We start from the raw sequence: 15,735 nt of genomic DNA, 5'->3' as shown, positions 1-15,735 counted from the left end.
ACACCAGGGTCCCAAACCAGGGGACAGGGCAGGAGACCAGGGAAGGAATGAGGTAAGTCTGAACTGCAGCTTCCAAACTGCCCAGGACAGCTACTAAAGGCTCTGCAGGGCTCACTGCAGAGTCCTGGCAGGAAGAGATTCGAAATGTAATGAAAATTATGGGAACTTGCAGAGTCTTGAGGCTTTGCCACAGGGAGAGGCTGAGCAACACTACAGCACTGAGGATACAGACCTTTATTTCAAACAAGAGCCCATAAAACAGGGAAGCAAAAGCCTTTCCCACTCATTTTCTCCCATCGCTCCAGGTCTCCATGGCTGAGTCCTGGATGGGACTGAGGGGTCACCACAAAGTCCAAGCTGGAAGACACGGAATGAGGCCCAGTGATGGGGCTGCAGAGAGGCAACGTGGGAAGAGGAGTTCCTTGGCCATCTCTGAAGTGCAGGAATCTCCGAGCGCCCGTGAACTGCTGGTGGGAGCCACCCAGCTCTTCACACCTGGAAGAGAAGGAGGGATGGGAATCACCTCCTGCCCCTGACCTGCTCCTGCTCCAGGTCCCTCTGAACACCCCAAATCTCAATGGGCACAGCCTGAGCAGAGGCACAGGTGACAGGGGAGCCTTACCCTGCTCTTCCCAACAGCTCCCTCCATGAGCCATTTAAAACTCTGAGACGTTTCCCTGGAAGCAGCTGCTTCACACTGACCGTGGAACATTCCCTGGCACTGCCCAGAGCCCCCCGAAGCAGAGGGTCCCCTCATCCTTACCCACTGTGTCACTGCACCAGTCTGTAGGTGATGTACCTGCCCGCCGTCTCGCTGGGCCTGATGATCTTCACTACCTGCAAGGCAGACGCAGAGCTCAGGAAGAGGAGGAGGAGACACTTTTTCTGCTCCAAGAGCTCCAAAATGCCCTCAAGGATCATCCCCTCCCTGCCCTGCCACAGGAAGCTGCTGCCTCAGCCTGCTCCTCTCACCTGGCCACGCTTTATCCCGAAGTACCGGGCCACGGGGTCCCCAGCCTGGATCCTGGGGAGCTGGTTCTCCCTCAGTTTGCTGTGCTGGGAGTCAAGGAGAAGCTCTAGACACGCCATGGGCTGTTGGCAGCTCATGAAAGAGAAATGAACCATGGCAGGAGGAAGGGTTTTCAGCCCAAATTTCATTGCACCTGAGCAGGATGAAGGGATACTCTTCCTTGAGGGACATTCAAAGGATACTATCGGGCCAGCAGCTCCGTTACTTCCTCCTTTGTCATGACCACGTGCTCTGGCACCAGCTGCAAACACAAGAGAGGCTGAGATGAGGCAACAACTGGACACAACGTGTTTGGGAGAGGAAAAGGACAACTGTGTCCCTCAGCCCAGATAGAGACCAGGAGAAGGACTCTGGGAGCAGCAGGAATGCAGCCAGAATGAGGGAGGGACCATCCTACCACTGCTCACCTCATGCTCCGTGATGTTGATGAGAAGCTCCTGCTGCAGGAACTGCTCCAGAATGTATTTGGGAGCCATGTCAACCAGGGACTGGAAGGAAAAGGCCCTTTTCAGAGGTGGCTGGGGCAGCACTGGCAGTGCTCAGAGCTGCTCCTTGGTAAGCACCTGAGCTCACACAGACACAGGCAGGCTGGGAACAAGCACATGGATCTCCTGGAACAGGGAAACATCTCTTTTTCCCTCCCCCACCTCCTGACTGCTCGTGGGCCCTCAGCTGTGCCACTGCCACCAGGACCAGCTGCTCTGGTTAAACACATTTGGGTGCTAAAAAAGAGCCTGTGCTAAGGTACAACAGGCTTTTCTCTGGAGCTCAATTCAGGGCTTTTATTTACCCACAGCAACGCTAAAAAACAGACAAGAAAAACCTTCACAGCTCCTGAGTGGGAGGGACATGGCTCTGTCCCCACAGACCTGCTTGGCCGAGGGGGTCATTCCCTGCTGTACCACGATCAGTGCCCGGGTGATGTTCTCCTCCTGCATGCGCTGGCAGTACATCTTGATCGTCTTGATCCCCACCTTGGGCTCCTCTGAGGAAAGAACCAGACCCGGAGTCACCGAGAGTCCCCCGCACTCTGAGCTCCCCCCGCGAAGGCTCAGCCAGACCCGGGGCAACCGAAAGTCCCCTGTGCTCCGAATCTCCCCTGGGGACACAGGCGGACCCTGGGTCACCGAGAGCCTCCCCAGGCCATGAACCCCGCCCGGGCAGGCGCTGCTCACCGGGGAAGAACACGAACATCTGGTCGGTGGGATCATCGTTGTGAGCCACCAGCACGGTCAGGTCGGTGCGACGGGGGCGGCCCTCGCTGGGCTTGTCCCCGAACTGCGCCTTGAACTCCTCCAGCGTCTGATCCAGCTCGTCCTGGGTCACCAGATACCCGCGGTCGTGGCAGAGCTGCGGGAGCAGCACCGGGCTCAGGAACGCGCCGGCACCGGGAACCGGCAGGCGGACCGGCCTCCACGTTCCCCACCCTCACTCTGCGGCCCCGAAGCGCCGCCGGAACTCCCCACACACCAGGCTCGGCCCTCCCGGTCCCTCCGTTTCCCCGGACCTGCATGATGGTCTTGCGGATCTTCCACAACCGGTACGTCTCCTCCTCGTCGTCCATCTTTGCCGCTGAGGCCCCCGCGGGCTGCCCGCGCTGCCGCCTGCCCCGCGCGCACACGGGGGCCTCGGCCGCGGCGCCTCCTGGGAGATGTGGTCCGCCGTGAGCTGCCCCCCGCCGCTGGCTCCGAAGGGAACAGGCATCTCTCTGCTGCTGTTGGGGTGGGTCTCTGGCTGGCTGGCTGCGGCTCTGTTCGGAACCCGCGGCCGGTCGGGAGGGAATCGCCGCCCGAGGGCCGCGGCCCGCGGCACCTGTCTCCACACCCCGCCCTCGTGGTCTCTCCCGATAAACACCCCTGCGGCCACTCCGCCCACCCTGCCCTCCTATTGGTCGGCTTTCCATCCATCATCCCGCCGAGGCCGCCTCTCTGCGCGCTGATTGGCTGATAGGCCCGAAAGGGGCGGGGTGTGCGCGATGGGCTGGGTCAGCACGGTGCGGAGCGCGCTGCGGTGCGCGCGGGCGGCGGCGCCGGGAGCGGTGCTGGGACCAGGGCTGAGCGCGGCGCGGAGCATGGTGAGTGCGGGCGGTCCCCGGGAATGGGGAGCATGGTGAGTGCGGGCGGCCCGGGGACCGCGGCTCGGCCCGCGGACCGCGGCTCGGCCCGCTCCGGGACCGCTCCGCGCGCCGGGGGCCGCGCCCGGGGCCGGCCCCGGGTCTCTCCCGCGGGGTGCCCAGGGCGGGCGGCGGGCCTCGGGCCTGGCCTGGCAGGGGCGCGGAGGTGGCGGGGCCGGCGCAGCGCTCTGCAATGACGCGCCCGCCCCGCAGTGTGCCCAGGCGGATGACTGGCGCTCGGCCAGGGCCATCTACGACTTTCACGCCCTCGACATCGATGGCAACGACGTGTCCCTGGAAAAGTATCGGTAGGACGGAGGGGCCGGGGCGCGGCGTGGCGGAACGCAGCGCCGGGCGAGGTTGAGCCGCGGCGGCTCTTGCGTAACCCTCACGCCTCTCCTGGGCGGGTGAGGGACCTCTGCCCGTGCCCTGCGGGGAAGGGCAGCTCATCCACCCCCTCTGCAGAGGCGACGTCTGTATCATCACCAACGTGGCCTCCAAGTGAGGGAAAACCGCGGTAAACTACACTCAGCTTGTCGACTTGCACGCCCGATACGCTGAGAGGGGTTTACGTATCCTGGGCTTTCCTTGCAACCAGTTTGGGAAGCAGGTACGGGGGGTAGGGGCTCGGGTTCCCTGGGAGTGTTGGGATGGCCTGGGGACCCTCACGGTCCTGGTGCGGCCCCTCAGGAGCCCGGGGACAACGCTCAGATCAAGGCATTTGCTGAGAACTACGGGGTGAAGTTCGACATGTACAGCAAGATCGATGTCAACGGGGATGATGCTCACCCCCTCTGGAAGTGGATGAAGGAGCAGCCCAAAGGGAGAGGCACTCTGGGCAAGTGAGTGTGGGAGGGAGAGCCCTGGGGACCCACAGCCCTGCAGCCAGCAGGGAGGGCTTGGCTCAGGGCCTGGCTGGGCACGAGGAAGGGCTTTTCTGCCCAAAACTCACTCCTGTTTTTTTCTCTCCTAGCGCAATAAAATGGAACTTCACCAAGGTAGGACACTTGTAGTAGTTTTGGTTGCCTCCTCTGGGCTGCACGTCTCTCTGGGGATCTGAGGGGGGTCCCTGATGTAGGAGGGAGCCTCACACTGGGCTCTGCTCTGTGCTGGTACTCCAGGTGTCAGGGCAGGAGCATCCAAAGGGGTTCCTGTGTCTGGAGACCCTTGGGAACCTCTCCCTGCCCAGAGCACAGCTGAGGGGAGAAGTGAGTCTGTGGGGGCTCACTCACCAGGGGTTGCTTCATTCCTACAGTTCCTCATTAACCGGGAAGGTCAAGTGGTGAAGAGGTACAGCCCAATGGAAGATCCCTATGTAAGTGCTGCTGCTGGGGAGGAGGGGAAGGCCAAGGATGTTCTCGGGGTACAATGCTCCCCTCTTCCCCGCAGGTGATCGAGAAGGACCTGCCTGCCTACCTGTAGCTCCGCTCCGCTGTCCCCCTGCCCGTCCCGACCCTGCTGCCCATGGAGCCTCCTCCAGCCCCATGACGGGCTGCCCCCAATCCAGCTGCTGGTGGGGCAGCCCCGACCCATGGCGTGCACCTGCTGGACAGAAGCTCTGGGACCACGGCCGCTGCGGGCAGGAGCAGCCGGAGCCCCCTCACAGTAACGAGTCCCCTTGCAATAAAGGCGTTAGGAATGAGCTGCTGTGTTCGGTGTGGGATGGGGCAGGGCTGGGGCTGGGGCTGCTTTGCCGCTCCTGCTGACAACCTGGAGTTTGCTGGCAAGCTAAGACCTTATGCAACTCCTGAGCCAAGCAGGGATAATCCTCAGTGTAGAGGAGGAAGTGCAAATCCGGCATGATGCGTGTTCCTGAGGGGCTCCCTGGGCAAAGGCAGAGCTGGGGAAGGTTTGTCCCCCTGAGATCCCTCCTGTCTCCAGGAATCCTCCTGGCAGGGCAGGGCAGCAGAGGGGATGGGTCCAGCAGTGGTGCAAGCCCTGCCCAGGAGAAATTCCTGCAAAACAGAACCCAGGCAGGTTGGGACATGGCAAAATATCCCTTGCAGCCAAGGACATGTCTGACCACAATGATCAGGATCATCCTCCTCGTCCTTGGGGCAGCGTCTTGGTGATTGTGAAGCCATGCCTGTGCCCAGCCAAGCCCATGGGGGCTGGTGTCCCATCCTGGGCAGGGACAGCTCAGGCTCTGCCATGCAGGAATGCTGCTGCAGCTCTTCCCAGGGCCTGGGAAGTGCTGGGTCTCCCTGTCACATCCACAGCCCCCTCCGGGACTCTGTCCCCAGGAAAAATCCCAGGGTCTGGCACCCCTGCAGAGCCTCCAGCCCAGCACATCAGGGATGCTGGGAGGATCCTGCTCACATTTAGGGATTGCTCACTGGGGGTCACCCCAGCCCTCCTTCCATGAGATAACAGGACCAGCAGTGCCTGGATGAGACGTTCCCAGAGTTGTGGCAGTTCCTGCTGGGGGAACACGCTGGAACAGAGGCTCCTTTATCTGTATTTTTCCAGCCAAGCCAGGAGGGAGCTGCCTCATCCAAGGCCGGTGCCCAGGCTGGATCCAGCCAGGATCCTCCTCTGCATGAGCAGTGGCTTCTCCCAGGGAGAGGAGGAGGCTTGGGACAACAGCCCTCAATGTCACTGATTTGGTGACACAGGAGATACAAAGTCCAGCTGCCAGCAAGATGCTGGCCCAGGGATTCCTGATCCAAGTACCAGCTGGGCTCCTGGGGCAAGGTGGATAGACTGACAGACATAGACAGAGCTGGAGTTACAGAAATCTCACGTGTGGCTTCTGTTCCATTTTTACTGAGCAGAATGAAAAATTATCTTTCTGAGACAAGTAGAAAATTCAGGAATTATTAGTCCAAGGCACATATTCTAAAAAATCTCTTTACATATGTACAACTTAATTATAAATATACATAGAAACAAGGGCAAACAACAAGCAGATTAAAAAGTGCCAACTCAAAGGTGTCAAGGAAGAAAACAGGGACTCATTAAAAATACAATCAGTAGGACAACTGCAGAATAATTTAGTTAAAAGGTAACATTACATATTATTAACCCTGACAAAACATGGGATCGGGGCAGGAAAGGGATTCCTTGAAGGTGGTCTCTGTCTTTCCAGAGACCAGGGAGGGAAGATTGCATATATTTTAAAGTTAAGGTCAAAGCCACCAGGTAAGGCTCCGGTGACAGCAGAGGGTGCCCAGCAGGGAATTCCCCCTTGCTATTCCTGAGTTTAAACCTCTTTGAGCTGGGTTTTCCCGGCGTCCTTTTCCCTCATTGCTGGGAATTCGGCCTCAAGCAAGCAGTGCTTTAAATAGGGGAAGGTGTGGAGAGGGGAAGCCTAACTCTGCTTGGGCTCGGGGAAAGCTGCTGGGGTCGAGAGAAGCAGAGCTGGGGGAGAGCAGGAGCCCCCGGAGCAGCAGCAGGGCTTTGGGGGGCACAGGTTGCTCCCCCACCTTTGGTGATCACTTTGAGGTAAGGAGGTGAAATGTGGCCCCGACTGCAGGGATTGAGCCTGGCCTGGTGCTAAGAGGCAGGTGCCAGCTAGGGAGGGGGGTAAGGACAGGCCCCCCCAAAACGAAATTCAGGGACCAGAGTAGCCTCAAACTGAGCCCACTTTTGTGGTACCAGGGCAGGTCTGTGACCTCGGGGTGTTGGGGGCCAGCTCCTGCCACAGCCAGAGCACAACACTTGGACACAGGACCCAGAGCAATTCCCAACACCGAACAGGGCACTGGGCAAGTCTCTGAGCCCTGGGGGGACATGGGGGTGAGTGTCTGCCCAGAGGAGGTGACACCACCAGGCACTGTTGAAGCTCCAGCCCCCTCAAGACTGCCCTGTTAGGGCACAGCGTACCCCCTTCCCCAAGGGCTCTCTGAGGAAGGGCCAGGTCAGTCAGGGATGGTCCCAGGTTCTTGCCTGAAATCATCCCGGTGCCACTTTTTGGAAACGCTTTGATGCCCTCCGTCCTGGGGTGGAGGCAGCAGGGGGTGGGGCAGTGCTTTGCAAAGCAGCCTTTGTTCTTTGGTATCCGAGGGGGAGGTTGCAGCAGGAGCAGCCAAACTGCAAATCCAGGGTGGTGACAGTGACACTGCACACCCTGAACAGTGACACTGACACTGCACGTCCTGGGCAATGACAATAACACTGCATATTTCAGGCAGTGACACTGACTCTGCACATCCTGGGCAGTGCCAAGACACTTCACACCCCAGCAGTGACAGTGACGCTGCACAACCTGGCTGGGCTGCCCTGACCCAGACCCCTGGACCGGGGTCCATGGCCCAGCCAAGGACAGTGGCAGGACCAGCGGGATGTCCAGGTGAAGGGACAACATGTGACAGCAGGAAACTGGCCAAAGCACGTCTGGTCACGGCAACCTGGTGAGGTTAAAGTGCAGGACAGGGGACATGTGTCTCTTCTGCTCTGGAGAATCCTGCTGATCCTGGCGTGGCTGAACTCTGACAGACTCGAGGGGGTGTGGGGGTGCAGCCAGCTCTGGCCACTCCCATGGAGCTCAGGCAGCTCAAGGTCCCTTCCCGGGAAGGGCAGCACAGGCAGTTTTGGATCTCTCACTACACCTGCTGAGCCCTGCCAGAGGACACCTGAGCTCAGCATCTCCCAGCTCCTCTGGGACAACATTCCCTTCCCCTTCATCCCAGCCTGCCAGCACAGCCCCAGGGTCCACAGCAGTGCTGGGGCAGCCCAAGCTGGGGGCTGAACTCCCATTCTTCCCTAACTGACCAGCATGTAGTCAGCAAGTCATTCCAGAGCCTGGCCGTGACCCTCCTGGGCTGGAGGGCTGGGGAAGGCTCGGACACTCAGTAGTCTGTGAGGGGTGGGCACAGGAGGGGTCTCCCCTCAATCCCACTTGGGCGCTTACCTGTGAGCAGGACTCAGGAGAGCCCCTGGGCCCAGCAGGACCTGCTCAGCTCCCCCTGGGCATGTTCCATACAAACCTGCGCAGGCCTGACTAGATATTATATATAAATAAAATTCGCTTTAAGGAACTCCAGGCTTTTTCTTCCCTCAAAACCAGAGCAGAGTCAGTCCAAACCAATAAGAAAAGTCACGGCTCCTCAGCTCTCACCTCTGCACCAGAGAACACAGATCCACAGCAGCGTTCCCCGTTGGCATTCAGAAGTCCGGGAAAGGCCCACTGAACTGGATCACGCTCTGGCGCTCCGGGGGGAGCATGTTCTCCTGGGCGGGCCCGTTGAACGTCCTCAGCATGTCCTCCAGGATCTCTCTAAAATTGATATTCCCGTCTTGCTGGAGAAAATCCTCCTGTGGCTGCTGCAGGGGGGCTGGGGGAGGCAGGGCAGGGGGCTCATGCAGTGAGGGGCCGGGGGCTGTGCTGCCCTCCAGGCCAGGAGCGTGGCCAAAGCCAAAGGACAATCTGTGCTGCTGGGGCTGCAGCGGGGGTTCCGAGGAGAAGCAGAGCGCTCTGGTCTCTGGGTTCAACACCAAGTCAGGAATGCTGTTGCTGGGAGGGCTGTAGGTCAAGTCCAGGATCTCGTCCTGGCACAGGGAGGGCAGAGGCAGCCCAGGCCCTGGCAGGATGTGCAGTGGCAGGGAGAAAGGTGAGCTCTGCTTCTGGGCCTGGAGCAGCCGGCTCTGCTTCCTCTTCACGTCCTCGTCCATCTGCTTCAGCTCCTCCCGCACCCTGTGGACACAGCTCTCAGGGATCTTTATCCCTGGGGGAGGAACAGACATCAGTCCCCTGTGGCAGGACCTTTCACCCCCAATACAGCAAAACCTTATCTCCCCATGACATGTGGCTAAGTCAGACTGGAATTGTCATGTGATTAATTATCTTAGCAGAAAACCTCCTTAGCCAGCAACAAGCATTCTGTCTTGGTGTGAGAAAGGAAAATTAGTGACTGCAGAACACAAGCATTTTTACAACTATAAAAGAGCGCTATGACTTTCATGAAATCGGAAATCTCTAATACGCTTTCTGAGTGTGTGGAGAGTCCTTGACAACCAAGACATGGGCATCAAGTTACTTCCCTTGGGGACTGAGAGAAATTAAAGACATTCTCTGCACACCACTATCACTTGTTGCTCAGTGACTCTTAATTTATACTATTTCTTTGCCAGCTGTAACATAAGTACCTTTATCTACTAGCGGTGTTTCTTTTGTTTATCCTTTGTAGTAAGTGAATCTGTTTGTCTGTTTTCCTTGGCCTATTCAAATAAATAATTCATGGCCTGATTGGTCATTATTAAGAACTTGCAAGTGAGAGTGGGTTTTGGGATGCTGTCTACTGCCAGAAACCTGTCAAAGGCAGGGACTTGTCCAAGCTCTCCCCTCTCTGTTCATAACATCCCTGCAGCACTCTGGGAAGGGATGGGGCATTGTGGGGACAGAGAGAAAGGGCAGCAGCACTGGGAGGAGGATGATGGGCCTGGCTCAACCCCCTCTGCCCCAACACATCCAACTCCCCTCCTGGAAGGAGGGGTCACCTCAGAAGTGAGTGCTTCCACCCCGCGTGCTGGAACACGCCCCTTTTAAGAAGGGAATCTTGGTGCTGGGCAGCTGGACCCCTTCCCCCTGCTCCTCTTCCCAGCACTTCACACACCGACTTGTTTCTTCTTCTCCTTGGTCTTGAGGCGCACGATCTGCAGGTAGCTGCTGCTGGTGATGTCAGCCATGACGCCGGCGATCCTGCTCCACACACGCAGCAGGGCCCCGCACAACATGTAATAGTGCCTCAGGCGCATGCCCTGGAAGCATTCCTTCCCCTCCTGGATCAGCTTGCAGCTCTTGTTCCTTCAAGGACCATGGGAGAAAACCACTGGAATTAGCACAGGCTCCTGGAGCTGCCCCTGGGATTCACTTCCCCACAGCCTCCCCCACTGCCAGGGTGCAGGGTCCTGCCTAGGGGGGAGGACATGGCTTAATGGCTTTAAGCTGAAAGTGAGGAGATGTAAATTGGATATTGGGAAGGAATTCCTCCCTGTGAAGGTGGTGAGGGCCCGGCTGCCCAGAGAAGGTGTGGCTGCCCCATTCCCGGGGGTGCTCAAGGCCAGGTTGGATGAAGCAACCTGGCAGAAGGTTTCGCTATCCATCCCTGCCATGGAACTGGATGAGCTTCATTTAAGGTCCCTTCGAACCCAAACCATCCTGAGATTCTGTGGCAGGCTGGGGCTGCAGCTGCCTTACCATACGGCGTGGTTACAGTTCTTCAAGGAGAAGTGGTAGCTGCTCTCCCAGTGCTCCTTGGCTTCCTCAGGCAGCACCTGCAGCAGAACACTCAGCATTAGGAATTTTCCACTGTCCAGGATGAAGAGATGTGAAATCCAGGGCTGGGAGTCAGGACACCTAATGCTACCACCATCCCTGCCCATCCACAGCAGAGCCACGAGGAGCTGTGACAGGGTTACAATTAATGCCCTTCCAACCTCCCCCAGCCCCTACAATGCAGGTTCCACCTACCCGTCGGTATTTCTTCTGCAAACTGTCCAGGCTCTCAAGCTGGCTTTGCTTCCCAATATTTGGCTTGTAGAGGATGAAGTTCTTCCCACGGCACTGCTCTGCCAGCAGACAGGTGTATTTGTTGCCTCGCACCTGTGGGGTACAGCTGATGGTCACAGGCACAGCCTCCCACCCCTGATTTCTCTAAACTAACCACTTCCTGCCAGGATGGAGGTCCTTGGAGGCATTTTCCAGCCCTCAGGAAGAATGACCTCATACCACCATGGCAGATTTCCTGGTGGAATCACCCCTGAGATGAGGTGCCACCCTGGCGGAGCCCAGAGACATACCTTGTAGGAGAGGTAGAACCCTTCAAAGGTTCCTGTCAGTTTGAGCGACTTCTCATAGGCTTCCTCCCACTTCAAGCCTCTGTCAACGCTGATCTGAACAGGGAGACACAGAGGAATTTGTAACTCCGGGGGCAGGACAAGTGCCTCAGTGTCTGCCTCACAAATCTCCCCTCAGCACAGCCTAGAACCAGGCACAGACAGGTGCCCACCTTGTAGAACACAACCTGCCCATCCTGCGGGTGCCCCGGGGTCAGGAAAACCTCCTTGCTCTCCTCATAGATCTCATCCACTCCTGGGGCTAAATCTGTGGAAGGAGAAAAGGCTGTTAAAAAGAACATCCTCCCAAAAGCACACCTCCTTGGGTTTCAGGATCTCTGCTGGGTGGGGACACTGCACAGGGAGGAACTGGAACCCCAGGGGTGCAGGAGGCAGAGCTGTGACCACTCCTCCTTCTCCATACCAAGGATGCCCATGTCGTATTTGCCCTCCTTCTTGTCCTTCTCAATCAGGTAGTCAAAGGTGTCAGAAAAATACTGGAAGAGCATGTTCTGCTTGTCCACCTCCAGGCCCAGGATGCGGTTCAGGAATTTGGTGATGGAGCAGTCTGCAAGAGCACAGTGGGTCAGGTGATGTGGTGCAGCTGGACATGGAACTCACCAGCCCCCTCCCAAAGAGCCCCCCCAGCAGCCCCACCATGTCCCTTCTGACAGCAGCCCAGTCCAAGGGCTGTTCCTGTGAGGAAGCTGGGGGGCCATGGGATCTGCAGGGCCATGCGATCTGCAGCACAGGCTGCTTCTACAGGACCCTCCCCACAAGGCAAACACCTTGCCCAGGTGCCCAGCAAACCCCATGAGGTCAGGCAGGCCATGACACTCCCATCTCTTCCATCTGCCCCCTGCCTTGGGCAGGAGCAGCTCCACATGTACCCTTCTCCACGGAGACAGTGCCACACTTCATCTGGCTGCAGCAGATGCCCACGGAGATGAGCCCTTGCTTCATTTCTGGAATGGCAGAAGACATCTTTTGTATTTTGGGGTTAAGCCTCCCACCAGCATTCCTGCAGGACTGCTTCCCCTTCAGGAAGTCAGCCCCTCCCCGTGCCTGTCAGGGTGGCATCGTAAGCCAGTGGCACTTTCTCCTCTGTTTTCTCCCTCTGACCTCCTGCTCGGTTCTTCCGGCATCCCAAACTTGAGACCAACCCATCCAGCAGAAACCCTGGAGCTGGTAATGTTCTTACCACGGAAAAAGGTGTCCTCCCCTCTCCTGTAGCTCCTGGGCACAGGAACTCTGTTCTCCGTGTGGCTGAGGATCGTGTTCAGGACCCTGTCCAGGGCTTTGGCCCCGTACTGCGGGAGGAGACCAGAATCACATATGGGCAGCTGAGCTGGGGCTGAGGGTGTCACACACTGCTGAGGGTGTCACTGCTGAGGGGACACAGACTGCTGAGGGTGTCACACACTGCTGAGGGTGTCACTGCTGAGGGGACACAGACTGCTGAGGGTGTCACACACTGCTGAGGGTGATATTGCTTAGAGTGTCGCACACTGCTGAGGGTGACACTGTCGCCCCAGGAAGGCCACAGACAAGGCAAGGGGGAAGCTGTGTCAGTGCCTCCCACGTCCCCAGGGGAATGGAGTACAGGCCCTTCCCTGGGGGCAGAGGACTAGGTGCCCTTCCCAGCTCCCGGTGGGAGCAGCGTCCTCAGCGTGACCATGACTCTGAGCTTGCAGGAGCTGGGAGCTAGGCTGGGTCCTGCCTGCAGATGCTAGCAATGATCCTCCTGGCTCTGGCTCCCTCTCCCACCTCTTCCAACATCCTCTCAGCCACGCTGCCCCAGCCCAGCCCTATCACCTTGTTCTCGAAGTTGTACTTGCTGAGGTCTCGGGACTCGGTGGCCCGTCGGTCCCCATGAGTTAAGGCACCCTGGGAAGGCAGATGGAGCAAAAACTTCTTATTCTGAGCTGTTGCAAAACACCAGGGAAGGATGGCCAAAGGCATGTCTGCAAATGTGCCATGGGGAGGCAGTGTTCCTCTGGAATACTGAGACTTTACCAAAGGATTTGGAGATTTATCAGAAGTGAAGAAAATGAAACAGAAGCAAACTAATTATTCCATTAATTATTTCGTAAGCTTTTTGGGAATAATATGGGTGTATACTCCAGTAATAGTGGGAAAATTGCAGCATCTGGAAGCGGATGCTTGCTCCCCTGAAACTCCTCCCAACGCCTGGGTTACATATTCTTCTCGCTTCCTTTCCCAAATCCCAGGATGCTAAAAGCCTTCTGCATTCCATGACTGCAATGCCTCAGCCAGGGGTGACACAATCCCCTCAGTTACAGTGGCCATATTGGTGAGAGCTCTGACCCAGAATCTCCTCAGAGGGACTCAGAGCCATGCTGGGATCACAGCTGATCTCTGCTGTGGGCACTCACCAGGCTCTCCAGGCGTTTTGCCACGATGGATGCAAACCTCCTCTCCCCTGCCAGCTCTGAGATGAGGAACACATACTCGGGAGCAGAGACCTGGTTGGATCGGTGCGTTCGGCCTACAGGGACATGGGAACAGGGATGGAACAGGAGGTGGGGACGGCCTGTCTGGAATGGGAATGTAACCAGAAAAGCCACATAATGCCCATCTTTCTCACCCTGGGGAGTCCATCCTCTGCCCCAGAGCTCAGGGCTATAAACCCAGCTCTGCCAAGTCTAGCAGCTCCAGTGACTGTGCCTCTGTTCTCTTCCCAACAGAGACACTCCTAAATCCACCTTGGGTTGCCACCACACCTGACCCTCCCAGAGCCTATGCCACAGCCTGGCCCATACTCGGGGGAGGTGGCAGTGCCCAGGGACACCCAGCCCTCACCGAACTGCTGGATGGCCCGGTCTGCGCTCCAGGGCAGCTCCAGGGTCATGTGCACCCGGCGCTTTTGGTTCTTCACCCGTCTGTCTGCTTGGAGGGAGATCCCTGAGCTGGAGGCCTCTGAGATTATCGCTACGAGCTACAGAGAGACGAGTGAGAACAGAGTGAGGTTCCTGAACACGTTAAACAGCTTCAAGAAACAGCCCCAGGTACTACAGCAGCCCCAGCCCTCGAAGGGACCTGGGAGGCTTTGTCTCCTTCCAGCAGGTGAAACCCACAGAGAGCCGCCGGCCTGAGGGCTGGCAGGGCACAGGGAGGCACAGACACCCTCCCTGCCCTCCGCCTATCAACACACTCAGTCCTGTGCAGGTTTTCAGAGCTCGACCCCAGCTCACCTTTTCCCCCTGCATGAAACGCTCCTTCTCCTTCAGGTTGACGTGGTCTATGGAGAGCCCTTGCTCAGCGCGGGACTCAAACACGACGGAGCCGTCGGACCTGCGAACCACCCGACCCTTCCGGCCCGTCATCTGCACACAGGAGAGGGGCTGCTACAGGGTGGGGAACCACATAGCCCAGCAAGGCCATCCAGTCAATTCCCAACGGCTTTTTCCTCTCACAGGGAGAAGAAACCCTCTGCCAGCAAGAACATTCTTTTTTTTTAACGGAAGAAATTTCTCCCTGTATGGGCACAAGTTGCTCAGAAAAGCTGTGGCTGCCCTATCCCTTGAAGTGTCCAAGGCCAGACTGGATGGAGCTTGCAGCAACCTCGGATAGTGAAAGGTGTCCCTGCCCAGGGCAGAGGGGTGGAATGAGATGATCTTTAAGGTCCCTTCCCATCCAAACCATTCCATGATTCTCTGATTCTTTGCTGGCCCCTTTTCCTGTCACCCTGTGCCACCAAAATACACTGACAGTGGGAAGGAAGTACCTCGGCCACGTTCTCTGGGCCCCCAAAATAATCAATCAGTTCATCCAAGGTGTTGAGAGGTAGCTCTTTGCCCAGTGCTTTCACTTTTGCTAGGAGGTCCTGTTTCATCTTTTCGACCTTCAGCTCTCTCAGGCTGTGCAGCTCTTTCTGGGAAGGCAGCATGTGGAAACCACCTACAATGGGAAAGGCAGAATTTTAGAGTTCCCTGGTAACTGGACATCAGAGAGGGGGAAAATGTTGTTCCAGAGGGTTTCTGGGGGCACTGTTGCTGGACAAAGGCACTATGACCTGCAATAAATAGCACGGAGTGAATTCCCTCTGGGCTTCCCCATTCTGCTGGGGGAAGGAGCACACAGGGCAGATCCCTCCCACTTGCTGATCACAGCGGGTGAACATGGATCCACCCCACAAGCCCAAGAGTGACCCCCAGGATAAAATCCAGCTAGGATCACAAAGCTGTCCCAAGCCTGAAGGGGTCTCTGCAGGACACAGTGCTCCCCTCCCCAGCTGTCCCTGTGTCACTGCCCTGCTCACCGCTGTCCTCGCCAGGGCAGCCGCTGAACGTGTGATCCACAAAGATGACATCGTCCGTCTCTAACAGGGACTCTGGGGAGGAGGTGAGGTCGCTGTCCAGCCCCATGTCGGAGTCGGTGCTGCTGTCATCGCTGATCTTGATGACGACCCCTTGGTCACACGGGCCCCGCAGAGCCTTGGGGCAGCGGCCCCTCGGACGCCCTGCGCCAGAGAGCGAGCGGGGTCACAGCCCCAGCCCCAGCCCCAGCAGGGCACCAGTGCAGCACAGAGGGACAGATGCAGAAGGGCAGTGCAGACAGGGACAGATCAGAGAGAGGAGGAGGAGGAATCCCAGAAGAGCTGAGCCTACCCCAAATGACAGTCTGACCTCAGAAAGATGGAGCCTCTGGTGTGGGGGTGGCAGTTAAGGAGGGAGTGAGAGCAGGAAAGACAAAGGAAGAGAGAGAAAGGAAGAACAAGGCACTCCTGAGCAGGGCTGAAGTTGGCTGCACATGTCAGGATGGGCACATGGCTGGCTCTAAGCAGTGCCAACTC

At 57.8% G+C, this 15,735-nt stretch overlaps 3 protein-coding genes across 15 annotated transcripts in view; 1 reads left to right on the top strand and 2 right to left on the bottom strand.

The window, feature by feature from the left end:
- Window positions 1-219: 219 nt before the first annotated feature.
- Window positions 220-2,824, bottom strand: POLR2E (RNA polymerase II, I and III subunit E). The gene is made up of 8 exons (XM_053965614.1): window positions 2,538-2,824; window positions 2,206-2,380; window positions 1,900-2,015; window positions 1,438-1,518; window positions 1,213-1,271; window positions 973-1,051; window positions 764-837; window positions 220-495 (listed from the first exon to the last, which is right to left on the bottom strand). Exons 1-7 carry the CDS (start codon window positions 2,592-2,594, stop codon window positions 772-774), a joined length of 633 nt encoding a protein of 210 aa, XP_053821589.1. The 5' UTR covers window positions 2,595-2,824; the 3' UTR covers window positions 220-495; window positions 764-771.
- Window positions 2,825-2,990: 166 nt separating this feature from the next.
- On the top strand, window positions 2,991-4,662 carry GPX4 (glutathione peroxidase 4). The gene is made up of 7 exons (XM_053965615.1): window positions 2,991-3,104; window positions 3,357-3,451; window positions 3,609-3,753; window positions 3,834-3,985; window positions 4,117-4,141; window positions 4,399-4,458; window positions 4,533-4,662. Exons 1-7 carry the CDS (start codon window positions 3,006-3,008, stop codon window positions 4,563-4,565), a joined length of 609 nt encoding a protein of 202 aa, XP_053821590.1. The 5' UTR covers window positions 2,991-3,005; the 3' UTR covers window positions 4,566-4,662.
- Window positions 4,663-5,882: 1,220 nt separating this feature from the next.
- Window positions 5,883-15,735, bottom strand: part of SBNO2 (strawberry notch homolog 2) — a 51,554-nt gene continuing 41,701 nt past the window's right edge. For 12 of the 13 annotated variants that reach the window (XM_053965594.1, XM_053965593.1, XM_053965591.1 and 9 more), the window contains 15 exons: window positions 15,202-15,402; window positions 14,668-14,840; window positions 14,135-14,266; window positions 13,743-13,878; window positions 13,316-13,428; window positions 12,735-12,806; window positions 12,121-12,229; window positions 11,810-11,884; window positions 11,344-11,487; window positions 11,093-11,187; window positions 10,884-10,976; window positions 10,555-10,686; window positions 10,282-10,358; window positions 9,698-9,888; window positions 5,883-8,809 (listed from right to left, as the gene is read on the bottom strand). In XM_053965594.1, the coding sequence (XP_053821569.1) occupies window positions 8,250-8,809; window positions 9,698-9,888; window positions 10,282-10,358; window positions 10,555-10,686; window positions 10,884-10,976; window positions 11,093-11,187; window positions 11,344-11,487; window positions 11,810-11,884; window positions 12,121-12,229; window positions 12,735-12,806; window positions 13,316-13,428; window positions 13,743-13,878; window positions 14,135-14,266; window positions 14,668-14,840; window positions 15,202-15,402 (2,303 nt within the window). In that variant the 3' untranslated portion in view covers window positions 5,883-8,249. The remainder of the gene's footprint in view (window positions 8,810-9,697; window positions 9,889-10,281; window positions 10,359-10,554; window positions 10,687-10,883; window positions 10,977-11,092; window positions 11,188-11,343; window positions 11,488-11,809; window positions 11,885-12,120; window positions 12,230-12,734; window positions 12,807-13,315; window positions 13,429-13,742; window positions 13,879-14,134; window positions 14,267-14,667; window positions 14,841-15,201; window positions 15,403-15,735) is intronic. The other variant, XR_008434974.1, reaches the window with a different exon arrangement.

Source organism: Vidua chalybeata, chromosome 27 (genome assembly GCF_026979565.1).
Source record: "Vidua chalybeata isolate OUT-0048 chromosome 27, bVidCha1 merged haplotype, whole genome shotgun sequence".
Lineage (NCBI taxonomy): Eukaryota > Metazoa > Chordata > Aves > Passeriformes > Viduidae > Vidua > Vidua chalybeata.
This window is presented reverse-complemented; position numbering and strand designations above follow the sequence as displayed.

Bases quoted from the DNA above. Each gene is read 5' to 3' on its own strand.
- POLR2E (XM_053965614.1), bottom strand. From the start codon at position 2,594: ATGGACGACGAGGAGGAGACGTACCGGTTGTGGAAGATCCGCAAGACC. The intron at 2,016-2,205 runs GTGAGCAGCGCC...TTCTTTCCTCAG, and splicing joins GATGTTCGTGTTCTTCCCCG to AGGAGCCCAAGGTGGGGATC. The intron at 1,272-1,437 runs GTGAGCAGTGGT...TTGTGTTTGCAG, and splicing joins TCAACATCACGGAGCATGAG to CTGGTGCCAGAGCACGTGGT.